This window comes from Pteropus medius, unplaced genomic scaffold (genome assembly GCF_902729225.1).
Source record: "Pteropus medius unplaced genomic scaffold, Ma_sr-lr_union100, whole genome shotgun sequence".
In the NCBI taxonomy this organism is placed as follows: Eukaryota; Metazoa; Chordata; class Mammalia; order Chiroptera; family Pteropodidae; genus Pteropus; species Pteropus medius.
The window spans coordinates 539,067-561,157 of record NW_024344378.1 but is presented as its reverse complement, the minus strand read 5'-3'; the positions used below and the strand labels follow the sequence as shown (position 1 = coordinate 561,157).

The 22,091-nt window shown below is 54.7% G+C and overlaps 1 protein-coding gene across 7 annotated transcripts in view; it reads right to left on the bottom strand.

Annotated features, from left to right (window-relative positions):
• Window positions 1-491: 491 nt before the first annotated feature.
• WDR37 (WD repeat domain 37) overlaps window positions 492-22,091 on the bottom strand; it is a 45,504-nt gene continuing 23,904 nt past the window's right edge. For 4 of the 7 annotated variants that reach the window (XM_039870967.1, XM_039870970.1, XM_039870968.1 and 1 more), the window contains 6 exons: window positions 21,893-21,969; window positions 15,773-16,010; window positions 14,437-14,578; window positions 6,679-6,813; window positions 6,131-6,245; window positions 505-3,207 (listed from right to left, as the gene is read on the bottom strand). In XM_039870967.1, the coding sequence (XP_039726901.1) occupies window positions 3,076-3,207; window positions 6,131-6,245; window positions 6,679-6,813; window positions 14,437-14,578; window positions 15,773-16,010; window positions 21,893-21,969 (839 nt within the window). In that variant the 3' untranslated portion in view covers window positions 505-3,075. Of the gene's footprint in view, window positions 3,208-6,130; window positions 6,246-6,678; window positions 6,814-14,436; window positions 14,579-15,772; window positions 16,011-21,892; window positions 21,970-22,091 lie in introns of all 7 variants that reach the window. The other 3 variants (XM_039870971.1, XM_039870972.1, XM_039870973.1) reach the window with 2 other exon arrangements.

The following is a 22,091-nucleotide window of genomic DNA, read 5'->3' as shown; positions in this document are numbered from 1 at the left end:
AGGCCTCAGGCCGTGACTTCCCGAGCAGCCTGGGGCGGGGCCGCGGCTGGGCGCCTGCCGAGGTCCCTGCAGCTTCGCATGACGGATGACGGATGGGAGTGACAAGCAGCACAGATCCTGATCTGCATTCTCCTGCAGAAAATGGAGTCGACTTTCAGGAACTTTCGAGCAAGAGTAACTGTGTGATGACAGACACCTGCACTGCGCTGACGGTCAGCTCCCGTCGGCGATGTCTGGGTGGGGACGCGGGAACAGAGAAGCCCAGTTATGCGCCATCGAACACTGGCGCCACAGGCAGACGGGAGACAGAACACAGCTGAGGTTTTAGGTGTAAAATTAACTGTTTTCAAGTGGGCAATACCATAAATAGAAATTTGTTCAATCTCTGCGTCACCATGATGTTCAGCATCTATTAACAAGGTTTCACCAAAGCGAAACATAAGGAAAAGACAAGTGAAATAATAAAAAAGAGACCTTTAGTGACATAAAACTTTACAATAGTAATTACGGAACGAAGACTTTAATGAATTCCATATTGCAATGAAAACACTGAGCACTGAACAATTACACCGACACGACGAGCACGCGCTCCCACACGGCACTTACAAACGCATACGCCCCCCTCGGTTTTCAGATTTCAGCAACAAATAATTTACACAGGGTTCTTCACATTGCGAAATATGTACAGAATTTTCGACTCTGCAGAAACGAAGGTGCAGTGGTTGAAAGAGAGTGTTGCTCTGTCCCGCAACGTGTCTCGTGCGAAATTCGCTACCAGTCCGCGCTTTCATTAACGTTCTTCCCACTACCGAATGAAATGCTGGACGTGTCAGAAGACAAAACCACTCTCGTTTCCAGACACTATTTCACAAGATCACGTGTGGCTGATCACATAATCTGAGCCACGTACACACGCATTTGCACACGCGCACACACCCGATCCCCAGGCTCCTGCATGACCCCGGAATCACCACCACGGCCAGAGCAGCTGGATGGGACCCGTCAGAGGCCATGCAGCCGCTGGTGGGAGTGCGTCCTGCTCCCGGGACCCGGCTAGAGCACCACACGCCCTCACGGAGCCGAGAGGAGGTGGAGCAGCTGCCGGCGTGAGGGGCGCCGGCCTGCACGGGACTGAACAGCCATCACAGACATGGATTTAGAAGCTTCGGTGTTTTTCATCGGGCAGAGATCTGGTTCTTAGGTTTGACTGAGCGGCCCGCGTGAGCATTTCGACGTTCTTAATGCTGATTCTAAGGCGCCCAGTCGTTCACATTAAAACACGAGGGAACCGGAGCTTGTCACACTCACACCTTCGGGGTGTGGCGAGCAGAGGAGACAAGGCCGTTGCACATCTCACCACATGGCCACTCGAGAGAGCGGGATAGAAAGTGACACTCAGGCCACACAGTGACAAGCCTCTGTTCTCAGTGTGCTCAGGGCAAACGTCACGCTTTAAAAATACAACCGATTCTTGAGCTTTTAGAACAAAGTCGCTCTGATGCGGTTCTCGGGTGTCCCCCAGTCAGCACCCTCAGCCCTGCATGACGGCGCAGCTGGCTTTTCCTGCCCCGCCACGTCAAGGCTGTGTGGCCCACTTCAGCATCACCCGTGACTTGGGGCTGAGGTCCCAAAAGTTAGCTACTGCAGGGCCTGAGTGACAGGACCCGTGGGCACCCCCCCAGGGCAGCCTGCACTGTCACACTGCACCCCACTCAACAGCCCCAGCCCTGCGTCACCACAACACGGAACATGCAAGGAAAGGGGTGACCCGTGGTCGTTTTCAAGGTGACCCTCTTGTGCCTCCCCAAGGGGCCTGTCCCCCAGTGGACACACTCACAGGATTAAAAACACGAAGGCAGCACACTGAGGTGTCTTCATCAGCACTGACCCAACGACAACACGCACTCACGACCGCCAGGCACGGTGACCGCTAAGAAGGCAGGAGTGACAGGCCTGCACCAGCAGTGGGACGGGTGGCACTGGAGGTGGCCAGGCAGCTGAGACGAGGGTGTCCTGTCACCTGCGAATGACCGTCTGGCTCTGCTTCGTCGGCTAGTGACGCGCCTTTCATCTGCTGTCTCTCCCGCCTTCTGGGCTGAACTAGAAGTCGCAGCGCTCGGCTGGGCCGGTGACACCCCGAGTTCCGAGCACGTTTGTTTCTGAGGTAGTACTCGTTTATTTGCATTGCTGGCTCTCAAACACCACCAAGGAAGTGGACCCAGGTAGAAACACGCAAACCAAAGGTGCAGAAATAAATAAGGTTCCGTTTTCAGGTAGCAAGGCCCTCTCGAAAGGTCGAGTCACATTCAATGGGTAAATCATGTGAAACTTCTGAAAACTGTTTATAACCACAGCTATAAACTAAAGTGCTTTAAGTTTGGCTAAAGATCTGAAATCGATGATTAAAATCATTCTACTTTAGAATTTGCTAATATGAGACCTCAGGACATTGAAATGATTTTCTGTAAAAAGAACAAAAACTTTTTCTTTTCCAAAAGAAACAGAATGTTGCAAACTCAACATCCTACGCTATTTTCTTAGATTCTACGATCCAGGTTAATTTCACAGAACTGTAACAGAAGAAAGAGCTGACGCTGAATTACAGGACAGCACAGGCTTCAGCTTCACGTGGAAACGAAAGCGGGGTTTCTGAGCATTCCTGCCGTCCGCAGCCAACAGACACAGCTCTGCAGTCTTCCCAGGACGAGGCGGATTTGTAGGGTTCTTCCAGAAATGCCAGACGACTCACGCTCACAGTGAGTGCACAGACTCACACTGAATCATACAACTGGGACGCCTCCCGTCATCTGTCCAATGCCGGCGAGTCACTTGCGACGTGCTACAGAGAGGGGCTTGGTTCCCACTGACCAGAGGATGCCAGCACACACACAAGACAATAAAAATCATGACCGCAGTTCTGTACATTTCATGCAAGCTGGGTACACTGTGAAAAGGACATATACAAATCACCCTTTTCAGGGTCCAGCTCTCACAAAAATGGCTGATCGGTGTGAGAAAGGCCTGCATCAGTTACAGGTCCGTGGCAAACTATGCAACTAAGGAACGTCGGCCACCTTATTTTTCTTGTAATAACGCAGGGATGTTGATGTTCCAGCCAATGGCTTGCCTGTCAAACCCGCAGGTGAAGAGGTTGCACACGGGGTGGTCCTCGCTCCACGCTGAGCAGCACACCATCCTTCTGTGGCCCTATTACCAATCATACAAACCAGAATTAGTGCGTTATTCCTGAAGTATGCGAGCTATAACACTGCAACCGAACTAACACCTACACTACACACGGGATCGGGCAGAGCGAGCCGGAAATAGTGAGCATGGCAACGGGCCCTCGGGAACATGCTGGCAGAAAGGCCTTGCCGTCATGAATGAAGTCAGACGCAGCATGAACTAGCAAGACGCACACGGAAAGCACTTTGTGGTTCTTTATGAAAACGAATAAGATTCCAGTCAGCCAGAAAAATAAATATATGATCGATATGAAATGTTTTAATGAATAAATTAAGCTATGTAAATTTGGGAATAAATTCAATGAAATTCACTCAAAGGCTTCCAATACCATTTTAGCAAATAATTGGTTCCGGCGTTAAACCAGCTAGGAAGGCACGTTTGGTGACAAGTAAAACAAAAAACAAATCGTCTCTCAGGAATTGCAGCTAAACACTGGAACGTCAGAAAAGCTTAGCACCGAGCATCTGGACGGTTTACCGTGCAGTGTAAGAGATCAAGCAAGGCCTCAGCACACGTCACACGTGGCCGGACACGCGGCTGTCACGGTACCGCACAATGAAGTGTGAGAAGCAGGGCAGTGACCGCCAACAGAGACGAAGCACAAAGCCCCCGTGCAAACAGCCCACGTGAGCAGTTCCACATACGCCTTCGTGAGAGGACTGGACGGGCTCCTAGCGCGAAAGCGCTGCAGGAAACGGACCCAGGGCTCAGGGGACGCACGCCCCCTTCTGCGTCGGGCCTGAGAGCACAGAGCGGGCACTGGTAGTTGGCCATGAAGCCAAAGCCCTGGGAAGAGCAAGGCACGTGCGGGACAAGCGCCAAAGCCCGGTGCTCACTAACAGTGCGGGAAAAGCCTGGGCGGCACTGGAGGGCAGGCCACGATCAGGGCTCGGGCACGTCCCGCGGGACGCCCACTCCGGGCCCCGGCACAGCCTCTCAGCCCACGTGGCCCCCCGAGAGCTCACAGGCGGGGCCCAAGAGGCTCCGGACACGTGGCCTCTGAAATGCGCCACGCCTGCCAAAGTCCCAGACACTGGCGAAGACCCCGAGTGCCACCTGCAGGCACCAGCCCTCTCCTCCCCAGAGCTCCCCGCCGCGGTCCACGCCCCAGGAAACGTCACTTACACGTTCCCCAAAAAGCAATTTCACCTCGTGAGCCCGTCACCCTCGCTACTAAGTTCAACTAAGTGTCACTGTCTGTTTTTAAATCTGTCAGCTGAAAAAAGCTAGGACGACAGGAACTGGAAATTTCCAGCTGTGGTTCTGTGACACTGAAAATCCTATTTATTCATCTGCAGATGTGTTCCTAGTTCACAACAGAACGAAAGGTCACTTGCCAACCTCAAAGGCAAGCCTGCTCACGAGCCACTTTAGAGACACATCGAGCGAACAGACACAACCGCAACGAGGCCATGCGTGACAAAGACCGAGCCTGTCACGGGAACTGGTGCCGAGAAGTCCCAACCTCCAAGGGGACGGGCTCAAGCGGGGGAAGACACCGCCCCCACATCGCGTTTCTGAACACGGACACGGTGCCGCACGCAGGCACAGCAGGGGGTGTGCCAGGGACGCCCAGCAGCCACCAGACACCAGTCCCAGGCAAGCGACCGCACTGGTCAGGGCGGCACAGCTCTTCACAGTCACCCGACTCTCGTGAGTCCTGTGGACTCGCACTCATGAACCACCGCTTTCAGGCAGTGCGCGTGGGAGCACGCAGAAACGGCGTGCTCTCAGCAAGGACAGAGGGCTGTCACATAGCGGGTCTCACTTGGAGAAGAGGTATTGCTGTCAACAGCCAAACCCATGGGACGGCCCACCTCCGGGACCACCCAGGCCTGTGGTCCCTGAGCCCCATTCCACGGGGCTGGCCTGTGGCTCATGACCACGCTGAGGGTCCCCCCGCGGTGGGACGGGGCAGCCACATCAAGGGCACGAGCAGCCGTGTGGGGACCTGGGGTGCAGACACAAAACTGCAGCGTCAGGGCCCAGGCCCCCTTAGAAAAAAAGCAGCGGCACGGTGACACGCAAAGGACAGTGACCGTGTGCTGGGGCTCGGTCAGCCACAGAGCCCAGAGAGAGGCTGCCTGGGGCAGCAGGTTCACCTGCCACAGCTCCACCCATCCCCACCCACGGGAGGAGCTGCAGTGTCACCGCCAGGGCTGTCAAACGCGGAGCCCCCAGGGACGTGATCCAACATAGGCTGCTGGGCACCCCATAGGCACGAGGGCAGCAGGTCTGAGCCGACGCTGCAGCCCAGGCAAGCGTGACAGGCGGTGCCGGCGCCATGGTGCACACTGACCCGACTCCCCTACACCATCTGGGCCCAACGCACAGCCACCCGCCTCCCAGGAAAGCCACCAGCAGCGGACTCAGTCCTGGCAACCCGCCATGGAGAGGGCTGTCCCGGCTAGGGTAGAGGGGGCGTCCTGCCCTGAGGAGTCTGCGCAGGCCGACCACAGAGACGGCTGTCATTCTCGTGCTCCCAGGGAGCAGGAGCTCAAAAGCAGCTCCCCGAGACAGCTTTCCAGGACGCACCCACCAACCCACGCTCCCACAACGCAGCTGGTGAACTGGATGCCTGATTCCATTTGGGTTAAACTTAAAAATGGATACTCAGTTCAGATACTGGGAAAATTTTTTGATGTTAAATTTTAGGAACGCTAAACACATCAAGTATTTCCAAATGAAATCTACTGTCCCGACTTAGTAAGAACGGGAAATCGCTAATATGTTTGTATCGATGACATGCTGACGTGACGTTATTTGGATATACTCGATCGAAGATGCTGTGACGATAACTCGTTTCCTTCCTGTCAGAAAGCTGCGCCCGCGCGGCCCGCAGCAGGCGTCCACGAGCCCCGGGGCCAGGCCGCAGCACCCTTACCTGCCGACTGCTGCGGGGCAGCCGCGCCAACCGCACCCCGGACATGTCGAACAGCCTCACTTGCCGGTTGTCATGCGGCAGGGCGATGATTTTCTGGCCAACGCATACGTTGATCCTGCAAAGAAGAAATGAAAATGGGTCACATGTGAAGCAGCGACAGCACGAGTTCACGCGCACTTCAGCACAGAACACACTGCGAACCGCGAGATTCACTCGCGTAGGCTTTAGGGCCAGGGACCTGCTTACTCACACGCAACTTACAGGTAACACGCACGCACGACCCGGTCACAAACAAAAGCTGTGGGATGCTGACACTCTTACTCTCAGAAGCCACTACAGCAACCGGAGTTTACATTTGAGTCTCAGCATTTACATGACACTGAATGCGCTTCAGAGGGTGAACGACTGTTGTGTCCCAGGCGTCGAAGCCACTTCCCCAAGGCCCTATCGATTACACACCGATTCTACATACAAGATGTGGCACTACGACCAACCCAAACCAGCCTTCACGTCAAGGCAACAGCTGAGCCACAAGCAACGTCCCTCACCTGTTGATAGCGGAGTCTGTCCGAATGGTTGCAATGGGGGACCTCATGTTCTTCAGATCCCAGACCTTGACAGTGCGGTCATCACTGCCCGAGACGACGTTATCCCCGACGGTGAACACGGCGGAGGTCACAGTGCTACAAGAAAAGCACGGGGTCAGAGCCGCGGGCCGCGCCCGAGTCCGCCAAGAGCGGATCGGAGCACCTGAGCACACGCAGCACAGAGAGGAAGGGAGGTGACGGTGGCGTTGACCGGCCTGATCGTGGTGCCACCTCGGTGTGCCTGCTCCAACCTCACGCCGTTCACCGTAAGTATACTCAAGCCTTACTTCTCAATTACGGCTCAATAAAAAAGAAAACATTTTAAAGATAAAAAGAAAGGGTCAAGAGCATAACTTCAGCACCCCTGACAACTCTGACCCAAATAATAGCCTCCTAGAATATTTAAGAGACGTATTTTTTTCAGAGGCACAAAAATTAACTACAAATCAATCATATGTTTCATATACATAACCTCATTATATAATTTCAAACTATTTTCATTTCACGTAGAGCCTAAAACAAGGAATAAACATTTCAGGTTCAGAAAACCCAGGTGCAACCCAGACCATGGGCCTAAAACTGCTCCACCAGCGCTACACACGTACAGAGTCCCCGCCAGGGGGGCCTCAGCTCCGGCACGGCCGGTGTGGGGTGACCACTGCCATGGGCGCCCCATGTACATGGGCTGAGCAGCCTCCCCGCCCCCTCCCCCATGGGACGCCACGTGTAACACGACAGGGAGAACCTGGAGCTTCGACCCAAAGCCCATCTGACTGCCCTACTTAAAAACCATCAACGCCAGGGACTGGCTGGAACGGGGGTCACGGCCCCTGCGCACCGCAGTGAGGTCAGAAGACCCTACCCTGGCCGAGGGGGAGCAGCATCATGCACGTGAGTCTCCAGGAGGAGCAGGCCAAGCTCAGCGGAGACCGCTCTGCTAAATTAACAGGGGCGTCTCCACAAAAGACCGCCCAACCCTGTGTTAATGAAACGCTGAGAGACGTTAGGTCTCTAATAAATCACAGCCCTGACAGGTATTGTGGGCATCCGAGGGAGAAGCCGGCACCAGGCAGTCTCCCGCGGGAGCACAGGCACCACGGCCCCGCACTGGGAAGCTCAGACTCTGCCGAGCTCCAGCCGACTCATTTATCTTGTCGCCAAGAGCCGCCGCGCATGTGCTTCCAACTGACAACGCGAACCTCCTCGCCGCACACCACTGCCCGGTCTGGAACATTCCGCTCCCTGCGAGGGTCTCAATCAAGGGAAAGAGTGCCACGCTAGCAGTCCTCATTAGCGCTAACAGCTGTCCTGCCGTCACACAGAGGCGCCAAGCTGTTCTGCATGACAATCTGCCGAGATGCAAGGCTAAGAGAGAGGGTGGAGTGGAGAAGGCCGCCCGGAAGGCCCGAGGTAGGGAGCCCGGGTGCCAGGGCGGAGGGCGGGCACGGCCTGGGGCACGGGCTGCGGCTCCCCAGGTCCACCGACAGCTGTGCAAGCGTGTCATCTCGGCGTGGCCCTCGCCACACCAGCCGCCTGTGTGAGTGTGCTGCGGTGTGCACGCAGACTCCGACACCCGTGCAGCCCGACGGGCTGAAGTGACAGAGAGGCTGCGGCGTCTCCCGCCAGTGAGGCAGAGGCCTCCCACGTCTGCCCGTGCAAGAGACCTGCACACACAACGTGACCGTCGTGACCGTGGCCTCTGTGCAGGGAGCCGTCAGGTCACCACCTCCGTCACCACTTCCCAGCATTCAGAGACTGGGCCTCCGAGGACGTGCATGCGCTGGGCAGAGCTCAAGGTCGCACCACAGCCCGTCCTGTGCAACCTTGGGCGCCAGAGAGACACGGAGCCTCGACTCCAAACGGCCCGTCTAACTCCATCTAGATGGGCTGGACTACACAGCCATCCACCAGCCGTCCGCCAAGGACTCTTGAGTACCCCGTGCTGGCCTCTGCTGCGTGTGCGACAACCCAACGGGGCGGGGGACGACCACCCCCCGTGCGGCTTATGCCCAGAGGAGAGGGAGGTCTGGGCAGGGGAACTCTGCCGGCCCACCTGTGAGGCTCATGGCTCCCTCGGAACGGCTCCCCCAGTGACTAGGTTTGTCAGTGGCAGGGAGAAAGGCTCCAAAGTGGCCTTAAAAGTGGATCCCAAGAGTACGCTCAGTGACGCGGCGGGGTTCTCCTCCTCGGCATTTTATTAATTACAAACCCTTCCCACAGATCAAAGACGAGAGCTGCACACGACCCGAGTTAACGACTATAGGGAAGTCAGGATGAGCAAGACTCATGGGCGACTTCCTGCCTCGATGCCCAGTCAAGACTTGGACACCCCGTCCGAGAAAGCAGGACCTCGTTTCATTCTCATTTAACGACATAACAGTTGACGGTGAGTTTGGAGATCTGCAATGACGTCCATCACTTTACAGGCATCTGGCGGAATGCGCTCCATTCAGATGAGGCGGGCGCACCCGCCCTCAGGGAACTACCTCCCTTTCCATCCCCCGACCTTCTGAATCCGACACTTCGTCTGTTACAGACTCTCGACATCACCACGATGTGAGTCTGTGTAAAAATGGCTGGAGAGGAAAGAACTGCAAAGGTTTCACTTTTTCTTAAATCTTCAAAAGTGAAAAGAATTTGACATCAGCTTTGAGAGTGATGACAAAGACAAGCCCTACTCGTCACAATAATTAAAAAAAAAAAGTCAGAAGCGTATCAGGAACTGGTAGACTCAGCCCAAAACAGCACAGCTGGAGGAGGGTCACTGCTGCCTTACGGGGTGAGCAGGATGACCCACCGCAGCCCTGGCGCCGAGGCCTCGGGGTCCCGGGGTGCGTCTCCTCACTGGCAGCGGCGGGAGGGCGAGCCGGAGTGAGTCCACGAAGCGCTGGGCTACATGTGCCTGGACACTCGGACAGCGAGGGTGTGCAAACGCGCTTCCGTACACATGAGCGTGTCCAGCAGCTGTGACACAGCTACACGTCACACGACACGTGTGGACAGGTATATACGTAGTGTGCCCAGCTGCGACACGGACTACATGGGACGTGATGTGTGTGGGGCTAGGTATATGCGGGTATGTGTATAAAATAAGTCACGGCCTACCTCCCACTGCTTCTTCAGTAACGTGCTCAGAAACAACTGCTTCTGAATCACGTATCTGACCTGCTCACTGGAGGCGACAGAGGCGGAAGCATGTGACACCAGGAAGCACCCATGGGCTTCCTTCCCACTGAAGCAGCGAAAGCCACGGAAAGTCAGACTTCGCTTTGGAGTTCAGGTCCGTTGGCACCACAGCCCTTCACTGCCTGCGTTTCCTGTCCAGTGAGGAGGGCCTCCCAAGTGACAGCTGCCCGGGCTCCTTGCAGCTCAGGTAGAATTCACAAATCACTATTTGGCTGTCTGAGGCCTGACTCTCACGGGCCCCGGGTGGCAGCAGAGTCAGCACCCTGCAGCTCCAGCACATGGCTGAGCGGGAGCAGACGGTGACAGCGACTGCATGAGGCAAGCCCTGCCGGACACCCGGACCCTGGTGACCAGTGGCCTTGCACACAGGCCCCACCCCGGCCTGCACACTGGTCAGCGGCACCCCGCGGCTCTGGCCCACACGTGGGACCAGTCCCCACCGGCTCACATCTGCCTTCCCGAGTCTGCAGTAGCGCCACAGGGAAGCGAGCGTTGGTGTTGACGCCCAGTGGTCCTCACCTGGGTCAGTCCCGTGGAGAGCTGAGGTGATGTGACGGCTCCCGGGAGGGCCGAGGAGCACGGTGGTTGGAATGCACTCGTTCTCTCAAAGTCCCCCTCTTACTGGCCTCTGACCGGCCCTTCTAGGTGGACAAACACTAAACCTCCTCTTCCTGGTAAGAGCCAAGCTGAGGTGAAACGTCAGACGTGTCGCTGGGGGTCTGGCCATGCCACCTGTGGCTCATCCAAACTGCAGGCTTCCCGGAACCATAGATGGAGGGAGGAAACGAGGTGGCTCTCAGCAGCTGACAAGGGATGACTTCGAGCACTGTCTCAAAGAAAGGCAGTGCCACCGCGAGCGACCTCATGGACAGCAAACCGGCGCCATGCCCCCACATGCGAGGTGCAAATGCACATGGTACTGACCCCTGCCTACTTCCTTGTCTCCGGGACAACAAGCCAAACATCCACCAACTCACGCCGAACAAACCTGCAGAGCGCCCCTCAACCCAGCTGCTGCAGTCAGGTCTCATTTCTCCCATCTCTGGGACCCCACCGCGGCCGAGGAAGGCTGACACTGGCCAGTGCATGGGAGTCGGCACCGTCCATGAGTCCTTGGTTTTGTGATAACCTCAGACACCAACCTGCTGCTGCCAGGAACTAGTCTCCCAACCTTCTGAAGCACGACGATTTCCAGTCCCTCTCACTGGACAGAAGACTGAACCGCCGTCCTGGCACACGAGGAGGGAGGGCTCAGCTGCAAGGCACAGGCAGCAGTGGGGCCACGCAGCCCGCCAGGCCCAACCATCCATCACTGAGCCAGCCAGCACGGTGAGCAACGGGACCACACACCAAGCACGGGTGACCCAAATTAAAAAGTCAGTTAAAAACTGTGAAGACTATTTTAAAGTTATAACATTTTCATATGCTTTCGCTAGTCACCATGGAATAGGAAACCTGCCAGATGGCTTGCCGACAGAGCCGCCCATCCCCACGGGCCTGCACACTGCGGGCTCACTGACCAAACAGGACTCAAGACGGTCCAGACCAACCAGCACCGGGTAGAATGTCATGCCGTCAGAGCATGCTTTCCTCCTAAAAGCATACCGAAAACCGTTAATAGCACAATATAAAATTCAGTATCATTTTCTCCTTTGTAAGTATATGAATTTAGTACTTAGTGTTAAACATCTCCTCTGAGTATTTATAAATAAAAGCATATGAAAATGTCCTAACTTTAAAGCAATTACTATAATTTTTGACTGATTTTTTTAAGTTTTGTCCTGTTAAACGTGGTGTTTTGTTTCCTTTAGGAAAAAGTGCCCAAGTTCACATTTGGGAGGTGAAGTTGCAATCACATGAAAAGAATTAGACCAAAAAAGAGAAATATAACTGTATTCTCACTATTTTATCCATGTTGTGCTAATTTCAGATTTTTTCAATGCCATGTGTTTATTCACACTTCTAAATACCGTCAGCCGGGTAGAGACTAGTCATTGGCCACCTATGGGGGAAGCTTAATGACCCAGTGACAGCCTCAACTGTCAGTCCCTTTTTATAGTAATTGAAACAAAACAAAACAGAAAAAGGCGGGGAGAGTCTTCTGAACTCCACAGGGGAGGCAGGAATCTGGGTCCTTCTGTTACAAAACCACCTACATGAGTACATCTGACGTTCCTTTCAAAATTCATGGATTTAACCTAAAAAGAAGTCTTAGGACAGTAAAAAGCTCCTGCAGAAATACCCATGCCTCACGCGCCCAGGGCGGGTCCAGCTAGAATGACCATGAGCCAAGTGCCAGCCCACAGAGGGCGCACCCACATGACACAGGACTCCTTCCAACGGTGGGCCCGCTAATGAACACCACCACCAGCTGGACGCACGTGACTACGGAAGGGTTTGGCTCATTTCAGATGAAAACCACTGGGTTCCAGTCCTAGCTCTTGACGATAAGGACAGAAATGTGTAGGAAATAAACTACCGACAGTTTAAATCCCTGTGACACTCCAAATTTTAAATAAACATTTCCATTATTTCTAAGAAGAACAGACAATACAACATCTCGCTCTTGCTCTCAGGAAAACAGTTTGTTATAAGAAGTATCTAAAATTTCTTTCATATAACTTGGTACACTGTAGGAGTAGCTGCAGCCACTAACAGCCAGGCAAATAATAACAGCCACAGCTACACTAAATAAACCCTATTACGGTAAATCGCCTGTTATTATGAAGAGATTTCACAATATAGATTGAAAACACACATAACGCATCAAAAAAGAGAAAGGCGTTTGTCTTCCCTGAAAGCTGACGACAAAAGCCTAAAGCAAAGGCTGCATCGAGGAGCCCTGCCTCTGTCCGGCAGAGACGAGCAGTACCTCTCAAACTCTACTTTTTAGAAACGACAGAGAATCCACATAGAAGTACAGGGAGAACAGTGAAAATGAAAAGAAAAACACAATCTCCCTCCAGCTCCCAGAGAAACTGGCTGTAAACAGGAAGTGGCTGTAGACCACTTATGTCGACACCCGCCCAGCTACACCCTGCCTTCCAACTGCGGGACGCACAGAAGTTCAAATTAACTGCACAGTTAAGTGAGTTACTCACATCCAGAAATGCATGAGACTCTACCACACGACACTAAAGAATGTGCGCTGAGTTCCTGGAGATGAAAGCATGCCCTGAGAGTGTTTCCCAAAGAGCGCCCCACATCAACTTCACGTGAGTACATGGTCACATGCTTTTAAGAAACGGTGCCCCTGTTTAAGCAATGACCCACTAAAAACGCTCCACATCTGACAAGTGGAGCACAGCAAAGCCCGAGGCACTGCCCGTCCGAGTCCTGTGTGTAACTTTCGGGGTGCGGGAAATCGACGACTCAGAAAGCGGGAGACCCCAGCCCAGCAGGATGACGCCCCACGAGGACACCCGACATGCTTTCCCGGGGGCAAACACTGCACGATGCTGCGAATGCCGACAGCACGGCTCAGCCCGGCCGGGCTCGCAGTCGTCCTGTAGGTCAGAGATCACCGCTGCAAAGGGGCGGAAGCCACACTCAGGGCAGAGGTGAGCGACGACGCTGCACACCCACCCGAGACCAGCCACTGCTCTCCCGCGGGGCTCAGGCTCTCGTGTCTGCTGTGACGAGGGCACGCCTTTGCGTGGGGACACACTCGTGCCCACGTGCAAAGGTAACGCATTCCGTAGGTCTTACGTGTCTCATGGGCGTGAACCTAGAGAACCCGTGCCAAAGATGAAAAATCAACAGTGATGAACTAGGAAGATACCTCGGCAGAAACACTAAAATGTCTCCCTTCCTGCCTTTCCCAACTGCAGCCGTTTCTAGAGGCCCGCTGCTGACAGCACGCAGGAACGAAGCCACCTGCAGCCCAGCTGCGGACCCCACAACATGGGGCCTCCCCGGGTGGAGGAGGCAAGGCCCCACCTGCGGGTCCCAGTGCAGCCATGCTGGGGAAGCAGGCAGTCACACCTCCGGCCCCACACGCCAGCCCTGGCCAGTCCCTGCCGATGCCCAAAGCCTGAAAAAAGGTAAACAGAGCAAGTTCGTGGAAAGTTTGTTCTGTTAAGACACAGTTATGCGAGCTGCCGACAGCCAGCCAGGCAGAGGGATGGTGGGGCGCTGTGCCGCCGTCTGCTCCCAAAGACCCTGTAGCACATGTCATAGCAAAACTAGGGGAAAACGAGCTGAGTGTGAGAACCTGGGAGAGGCTGTGAAGAGCCCAGTCGGCGTGACCCCCAGGCCACCAGCCCTGGAGGGCCCGGGTCCTCCCTGACCCCTTTCCACTGCCCACTCTGTTCCTACCAGCTGCTTGAGAGAGTACTAGAGACTTCTCTTAGTCTCCTAAATTCTTTGATGTGTCCAAAATGCAGCTAAAGGTTTAGAAAAGAGGAGCCATTTTGAAAGACAGTGAAATTGGAAATTAATGCTGAAAATTAAGGTAAGAATAACGTTTTCTTATCTTTCCACAAAACCTTTTTCACCAACAGTTAAAGAGATGTTTGAACACGTGCAACTCACTCCGTGTGGCCCTGGAACACATTGACAGAGTGGATGGACGGGTCCCTGAAATCCCACAGGCGGAAGGTCGTGTCCCTGGAGGAGGTCACCACGAGCCGCTGGGTGGGGTGTGTGCAGCAGTGCGTGAGCTCCTGGTCGTGCCCTACAACCAAAGACGACGAGAGTCAGCATCACCCACCTCAGACACTCAGTTACAATGACACTTCTGTAAAAACATAGGAATCAAAAAAGCCTCCAGTCTCCACTGCTAACACTCGCTGTAAGAGCCGACGCGAAGCATTGCTCACTAACAGCACGTGGGGTCACAGCACCTTCCCTCAGCACCTGGACGTCCTTTTGCCTGTGCACTAACAGGGAGCAGGAGTGTGCGTGCAGCTGATCAAACAGTTAAAAGTCTGACAGATCTCTTTAAGAGGCTGAGCTTGCAAATGAATTAATTCTTAATTCTTCACTTCCAGAATAACTTATAATAATGTAATACGTGGAGCCTCAGTGAAAAATAACCCTTAACTCTCATGAGAAAACACATATACCGACAAACTTTAAAAGAGCCTGTGCTGGGCAGAACCCTAAGACGGCCCAGAGCCCTCATTCCTGGTGGGCACGGCCCGAACGACACCATCCCGTGGGTGTGGGAACCTGCAAATGTGAGGAGCTAGCAGCCAGGTGATCTCAGGACACTGGAAGGCAAAGCAGGTGTGCAGCTGCAGTAAGGCGAGCTAGAGGGCTGCCCCGGGGGGCCTGGGCCCTGGTGAGGGTCCACGCTGAGATGCTCTCCTGCGAGTCGGGCAGAAGTCAAACTGCCAGGGGCTACACGCCTCCACATGGGGCTGCAAGGGACCCCAGGGCATGCTGGGTGCTCAGAGCGGTCTCCCGCTGACAGTGCCAAAAAAACAGGACCTTGGCCATTCACCATGAGGAAATGAGTCCTTTCAGCAACAGTAAAAAAAAGGACCCAAGCATCCGATGAGGTCACACCCCAGGCAACACCTTCGTCTCATCGTGAGACCCTGAGCAGAGGGCAGCCAGCGTGTGCCAGGAACCCCCAACCCAGGGAAACCGTGAGGTGACAAATTCGTATAATTTTAAGACAGTACTTTCATGGAAACGTGTTACAAAGAAACAGAAAATGAACGCACCAGCTATATCTCAAATATCTGGGTACTACATGCTCCAACCGTGCCCGCTAAAGGGGAAATCCGCCCCCGACGGTTCTACCAGAAAGGGGCTCAGAAAACCGCAGCCGAGCGCCCCGGAACTGAGGCCGCGCGGGCCGGGTGAGCGCTCGCCGGCAGGACAGGAAGGCAAGCTCGCAGCGGGGCCAGGGCCACAGTACCTGTCAGGGAGTGCACGAGCTCCGCCGTCTCCACGTCGTACAGGTTCGCCGTCCGGTCCCAGGACGCCGTCACCGCCTGCTTCCCCCCAACCAGCCAGTCGGCGGCCATCACCACTCCCTGGTGACTCTTAAGAGAAGTCAGCGGCGCCCGGATGGTAGGACAGTCACTGGACACGTCTCCGTCCACGTCGGGCTCATCTTTATCAGAGCACTCGACCTCGTCCTCGCCACCTACCTGCTGTGGAAGGCGGGAAGCGAGAGCAGAGAAGAACCCCTGAGCTTCGTGGGCCTTTGCTGACGCGGCTACACAACTGGACTGTTGTCATGTGTCCTTCTCGGACCTGGTCATCATTATGACCAACACCAGCACAGTTCCTGGGACGTACCTGGTGCTCAGTGAGTGCTTATCACCTTTATGACTATCCACGTGGCCAAAACCACGGCCCACATATAACACTGTGATACCAAACAAGCTACAGTCCACTTCCACTAACCAATAAAATGGAAAATAAAATGATTTTCAACATTTTAGGTTTTTACCACACATTAGTAGAAATGTAATAAAACTAGACAAATACAACTGAAAGTCAGTAATTTATCACAATAAAAAAGGAACATTTCAACTGTCAGGAGCATGCTTAGGATATATCTAGAATTCTATTGCTATAACAATAGATAAAAGTTCATTTTGTTTTCCTGTAATGTTAACAAAGTCTTTGTCAAAAGCCACAGATGAAATAAAAACGTAATAGTCATGTCAGGCTTCAGCTCTTTAAAAAAACGTTTATCTGTTCATTCAACAAATATCCATCAGGTGCTTGTACAGTGCCAGACCAAAGGCTGGGCACAGAGGACGAGAGGCAAAGTGACAAGTGCATATGAACAACACACAGCCAGGTGACGAGGGCACTGAAGCCGGGGCCTCAGGGAGCTTCCACGCCAGCGAGAAAAACCAACCACGCGCGCGCACACACGCACACTAGTACGGGAATATGTACCACAGGAATGCACGTACACTAGTATGAGCATATATGTTGTGTGTACACACCAGTGTAGAAATGCATGCCACACGTACACACACATGGCATAGAAACATGGGTCGCATACAGACACTCAAAGCACAGGGACAGGTGTCACGTACACACACAGGTTCAGGCAGTAGTAAGTGCTAAGAAGCAAAGTAAAACGAGTGCTGACTAGTAATGGGGCTGCTCTTTTACTCAGAAGCGTCAGGCGAAGGGTCCGCTAAACTACTGCTCATCTCAGGATGCGAAGCAAGCGAGTACGACCCACAAAGACTCAGGAAACGGCGTTCCCGGCAGACGGGAGCGCAGGTGAAAGGCCCGAGAGGAAGCGTGGCTGCGGGGAGGAGGCTGCAGAGGTGGACTCAGAGATGTGACCGGTGCAGGGCGTATGAAACCTGGCAGAAAGGGAAAGGGCTTTGGATTTTGCTGTGCGCTGGAAAACCACCAGATGGTTCTGAGCAAGGAAGTGAAGTAGTCTGACTCATGCTTTAAAGATCCAGTGTTCTGTGTAAACATTCCACAGAGGAAACGAATGAAAGGGGGTGTCATGGGCTGAACTGTAGCCCCCAAAATCCACACGTGTACCTCGGTATGTGACTGTACATGGAGAAGGAATTTTTAAAAAGATGATTACATTAAAACGGGGTCCTAGGCTGGGCCCTGATCCCATATGACTTGTGTCCTTATGAGGTCAGGACACAGAGGGACGGCCACATGAGGACAGAGGATGAGACAGCGTCCACACACTGAGAGAGGCCGCAGGAGGAACCGGCCTGCCTGCACCTGGGACCCCATCCAGCCTACAGCATGTGAGACGAGGCCCAGGTGACACATAAGCCCCGTCTGCGGAGCTGTCCCGGCCACCTGAGGGCACTGATGCAGGAACCTGCCGGAGGTGACCCCAGGGAACAGGTAGAAGGGGCCTGGGCAGGGCGGCGGTGCAGGAGACAGGAGGCTGCGCGAGGACCTCTTGAGGCAGCTTCCAGACATGCCGATGTCCAGAGGGGTCTGAGAGAAACCGCAGGTGACTTACCAGGTGGAGGATCAAGGCGTTTCCAGAGACAAGGGACCAAGCGAGAGCAGACTGTGGGCACAGCCAGAGCCCAGTTTTGGACACATTAGTTCTGTGGTGTCTGTAAGACTGAGTCTTCGGTGTCTACAAAGCCTAGAGCTAACGGGCCAGGGACAGCAAGTGAACCCTGGGGACAGCAGCAAGCGGCGGCCCTGGAGGCGCCGGGTCTGGATCAGTGGGAGGCTGCGGAGGGAGGAAAGTGACCAGACGCGGGAGAGAGCCGCGTGCAGGTGGAGGGCAGGGAGGTGGCCCGCACACAGGAGGGGCTCAAGTGTCAGAGACCGGGGCGTCTCTGGGCAGAGGAGGTGACCCAACCAACGAGACTCGAGAGCAAAAAGAGAACAAGAGAAACACACGAGACGTGGGGTGTGGTGGGAAGAAGACTGAGGAGCAAGTGTCTGCTGGGTGGGGGGACGCTGACGGGAGGGGCCCGACAGGGGAAGCAGTGAGGTAACAAGTCTGCGGTCTATGTGGGACACCAGTGTGGCGCGGCTCCACGAGGGCTGCAGGACAGATGGCTCCGTGGGTGAGGGTGGCTGCACTGCACATCTGCGGCGGCCAGGGGCCACAAAGGAAGCAAGCAAAAGGGAGAGAGAGGAAGTCGCTAGGCATGGCGGTCGCCGCCTGGGGAAGTGCAGGGCAGTGTCCCAGCCCAGCGTGGCCCGGTGAGGCCAGCCATAGGGCACTCAGTGCAGGGGAACAGGGGACAAGCCCACGTAGCCAGAGGTGGACGTGTGCAGGAGAGGACGGCTCGGCCCGGGAGGAAGTCCACAGGAGTGCGCAGCTCTCTGCCTCCGGCAGCGCTACGTGCTGCGCCAGCGAGGCGGACTCGGGTGGGCGGTCTGTGACACTGAGTGGCACCTTCAGGATGCGTGGGGGCTGTGAGGGGACAAGTCTAGGAAGGAGGCCGAGCAGGGAGGGAGAAGGTGGCGAGCCCGGACAGCAAGCACATCGAGGGGCTGGAGCGGGGAGAGGATGCAAGCCAAGGCTGAGGGTCAGAGGGGCTCACTGAGGTGACAGCTAAGATGGTACGAAGACCACTCCTGATGTCACAGAGCAGAGACTGGACGTTAAGCACTTAGACCCGACAGGGAGACTAGTCGGGGGACTAGTCAGTGCCCTGAACGGTGACGGCGAGGGTTGAGAGACCCTTCCCCCTTGGCGTGAGGACAGGACAAGCGTGTTCCTGTGGAGTCACCCTGCTCAAGGGGAACCGATCCCTGCCTGGGGAACCAGGTGATCGGACCCAACAGGAGAAACATACAGTCACTGGACATTCCTGATGGGGACCCCAGAGCGTGGAGTCTCCTTGAGGTGACACTGGCCCCTGGCCCCTTCACGGCCCCACAGATGCACTGAGGAGCCTCCTGCACCTTGACTGTCCCCTGGGCAGATGCAGAAGAGGCACGAGATTGGGACACTCGGTAGAGACCTCAAGGGGAGAGAAAGGTAACTGGGAATTACTCGGGAATCGGAATAAGGCAGGCTTCACGGGTTAGGTAGAGGTAGAGACGGGGGGCCGGGAGGGGTGAAAAGGGTACATGTCAGAGCCCACACTTCCCGCCAGCTCTGCTGTCACAGCCTGGCCTGCAGCGTAAGCCTGACAGGCTCCTCACAGACTATCGTGACATAAGGAGTGACGCATGGGTCAAGGAGCAACTTCCACAGGGCGGCTGGGAGGTCTGCGGTGAGTCGTGGGCACAGGCAGTGCAGACCCCAAGGAATGGCACAGGAAGGGCGAGAACACAGAGGAGCAGGCTGGAGGCCCCACGAGAGAGCCCTAGTCACAGGAGCCACAGGAAAGGTCGAATAGAGTCGGCATTTGCGGATTTCCTTCCGCCAGACCACATGAGGAATGAAAAGACATTTAAAATGCAAATATAGTTATGTTAAAGAATGACTGTAAGATTGAGAGGTGAGAACTGTTTGTGATTTCGCCACAGACTTACAGACAATACGGCTAACTTCAGTCATTTCTCACTGCCAGAGACGTTTGAACAGAACATCAGAGAACTGCCAATCGGTACCAAGGCCCTAAGCCCCGGCCGCCCGCAGGCCGCGATCCCCTGTGTCACGGCACGCTCATGGAGGAAGGCCACTGGGAGCCGCACATAACTCGCCCACTCCAATTTTCACTTGCAAATGGAGAAGATCAACCCCACAAAGTTAGTCACTCAGTATCACACAACTAGGTGACACAGTGGTCTACCAGGAAACCCACCACTGTTGACACTCCACCATCCGAGCATTTCCGCATCAGCAACGCAGGTGCCGAGTAACACTCGCGGGTCCAAACGAGGAGGAGAAGACATCTGTCTGCAAGAAGAGCGGGGCCTGAGCGATGGGAGTCCACCTCGGAGCCCGGGACAGCTGCCAAGTGGCCCAGCAGGCGCTCAGGACACAGCGGCCCCAACACAGAGCCTCAAGTCCACGGGGCGGCAACTGCAGAGGGGCTGACGGAGCCGTCCCCGGAGGCAGGGCCACAGGGAAGCCCCCGGGCGGAGCATGAGCCACAAACGGGGATGCGGGCTCAGCGCCCCGGCGGCCCCCAAACCCAGAGGCCGCAGATACAAGCCCGAAAATCCCAGAGTCCAATGCAGCAAAATCACAAAAGGGAAAAGAAAGTCTTCTTGACATTCTACGCAAACCGCCAGGGCTTTTAAAAGGAAGTGCTGTACGTAGTTTTCTCCTCTGACAAAATTGGTATTTTCTTATTTGCGGGAAAAACACACAATGTTAACTCACTTCTGACCTTTCTGAGCGCTGACCGCCACCCTCACCTCTGCCTGTCCTCCATCAGTGCCCAGCATTCGCTTCCTGAGTGAGCAGCTAAAGCATGGCACATGAGGAATAGTTTGGTAATTCCACAAAGAAAAACTGTTAAAATAAAGGACATGATCACTCAACTGAAAATGAGCTGTTGAGACCTCCTAACTAAAAAAGAAATCTCATTCTTCTGGAATCCATTACTTAACCTATCTGCAAACAGAACAACGTCTAAAATGTCAAAAAAGAAAAAGGAAAGAACTATACAGAGACGCCAACATCAAAACTTGAGGGTTACTATTCCCACCGACTATTCCAGCCAAACGTGACTCGAAACCACTTGTGCGTGCCTGGTGGCAGGCTGAGCTCTCTGCCTGGCGTGCCACGTCCTTGCTGCAGCTGCACAGGAAGAGTGGAACCACGTGTGAAAACAAGCCTGCGGAAAGCTGCCCCACAAGGGAAACTAGAAAATCTCTTCACCCCAGAAGACACTGACGATCTGCGTGATCACACACACAGGGCCGGGCTGAAGTGGCACAACTGTACGCAGCAGGATGAGACAGTCGCTGAAGGACTTGGGGTTGACATCCATCGATTCATTCTTCCTCTCATCACCAAACTCCTCTGTCACTTACAGTGAAACTGCCTGCACAGAAGCGGTGCCACACGTGCCACTGGCCTGCACGGTCTCCTGTGTGGCAGTGGGCCAGCTGTCTGAAAGCTAACACGTGAAATGTTAAGAAATGAAATCTAACCCTGAATTTGGAAGAGTTAACAGCAAGTGTTTAAGACTGTGAGGAGGACGGTGAAAGCAAGCTCGGCCACGCGTAAAGATGCCGCCTTGGTCTGCTCGGGCCGCCAGCACAGAGCACCAGGACTGGGCACCAAGGTCGGGGTGACGGATGTGGTTTCTGGGAAGCAGTCTCTTACTGGCAAGCGGACAGCCGCCTTCTCACTGTGTGCTCACACGGCCCCGCAGGGGAGTGCGGGGGGAACACACATCCCTCTGCTGTCCCCTCTTGTGAGGACGCTAAGCCTACAGGACGGGGCCCACCCTATGACCTTCTTTAACTTCAACTTCTTTCTAGAGACCCCATCTCCAAATACAGCCACACGGGGAATGACGGCTCAACCTATGAATTTGGGGGTACACAAACATCCAATGCACGAGACAGTATAAGGTTACCCTAAGATTTGCCAACACCCAGACCCACCCACAGCCCAGGCACGGTGCAGGGGAGGGCGTGCGCCGCTTACACTGGTGTCGGCCACCGGCTGGGGCGTCGGCAGTTGAACCGCGTATCTCCAAACGTGAGCAGTCTGATCTCCAGAAGCTGAAGAAAGAAATTGGGGGAAAATTACCCAAAGTGCACACTGTGCGTAAAATGTGCTTTTTGCGAGGCTCTGAGCATCATCAGACATGTAACTTAGTGATCGCTAGCGAGGTGAATGTCGT